The 1,022-nt window shown below is 25.0% G+C and overlaps 1 protein-coding gene across 1 annotated transcript; it reads left to right on the top strand.

Annotated features, from left to right (window-relative positions):
- Positions 1–82: 82 nt before the first annotated feature.
- Positions 83–394, top strand: LOC122526801 (the record flags this gene model as incomplete). Its single annotated transcript, XM_043650343.1, has 1 exon — positions 83–394. A coding segment is annotated over exon 1 (312 nt), but the record flags the coding sequence as incomplete, so codon positions are not given.
- Positions 395–1,022: the final 628 nt, after the last annotated feature.

Consider the following 1,022-nt stretch of genomic DNA (forward strand, 5'->3'; position numbering starts at 1 on the left):
ATCAATTGCAAATATTACTCTGCACATGGATATAATATTTTAAATATTATTTTGCAGCCTCCTTCGCAATATTTTATCAACAATGGAAGAAGACTGCCAAAAATATGCTGTTATTGATACAAATAACATAATATCAAAAACAGCGCATTGGTCTTATCGTTCAACGACCACTGTAATAGGTGTCAGCGTAATATCTACAATCTTTTATGCGATAGGCGTTTTTAGTTCTCCAGAAATTAGTCCAACAACACATCGAAAACTTTTATTAAAAATGGATTTACCTTTTGATACTGACAAGTCACCAGTTTTCGAGCTTATAGTATTTGCACAATACTTTTATCAAGCATCATCAGCTTTCGTATATGGTGTATTCTCTGCTTTCCTTTTGATGTTAGTAAGTATTAACAATAAGTTACTTCTTTTGATTCGAATATGTCTTTGCTTTAAAAATAATTCTTCTTCAGATAATAGATTTCATTTTACTCATTTTTTTCATTTAAGAAAAATATTTTTTTGAATACGATTTAATGGATTGAATAAGAAGAATGTAATTTTCTAATAAAAGATAATATATCGTAGAATCTGTTTATATATCGACTTCATTTGAAACAAATTTTAATCAATATGCGATTAAATCAATTCTTGAATCTCCACTTATTTGAATCTGCATTCATGATCGGGAAATCATTAAGAGAGGAAAATTCTTATTGTACGAAATTATATAATTTGGATTATTATAGATTATAAAGTTAAAAATATATAATTATTACTTATAGTAATGGGATTATTATAGATTTGTTCTCTGATAAGTTCATATAAGTTAAGTTCTAATGTATTAATTGGACATTTTTTATGTGAAATTTTATTCACCTGTCAATGTAGTTTTATAAATTAAATTGGTATTTCTGTTATGTGAATTAACTATGGAAGATTTTTAAATACCTTTGTAAAAAATTAATGTATTATGAATTATTTTGAATTATTTGAATATTTTAAAACTTTTGTAATAATATCCTTACATT

The sequence above is a fragment of the Frieseomelitta varia genome, unplaced genomic scaffold, assembly GCF_011392965.1.
Source record: "Frieseomelitta varia isolate USP_RPSP 00005682 unplaced genomic scaffold, Fvar_1.2 scaffold_1927, whole genome shotgun sequence".
NCBI lineage: Eukaryota > Metazoa > Arthropoda > Insecta > Hymenoptera > Apidae > Frieseomelitta > Frieseomelitta varia.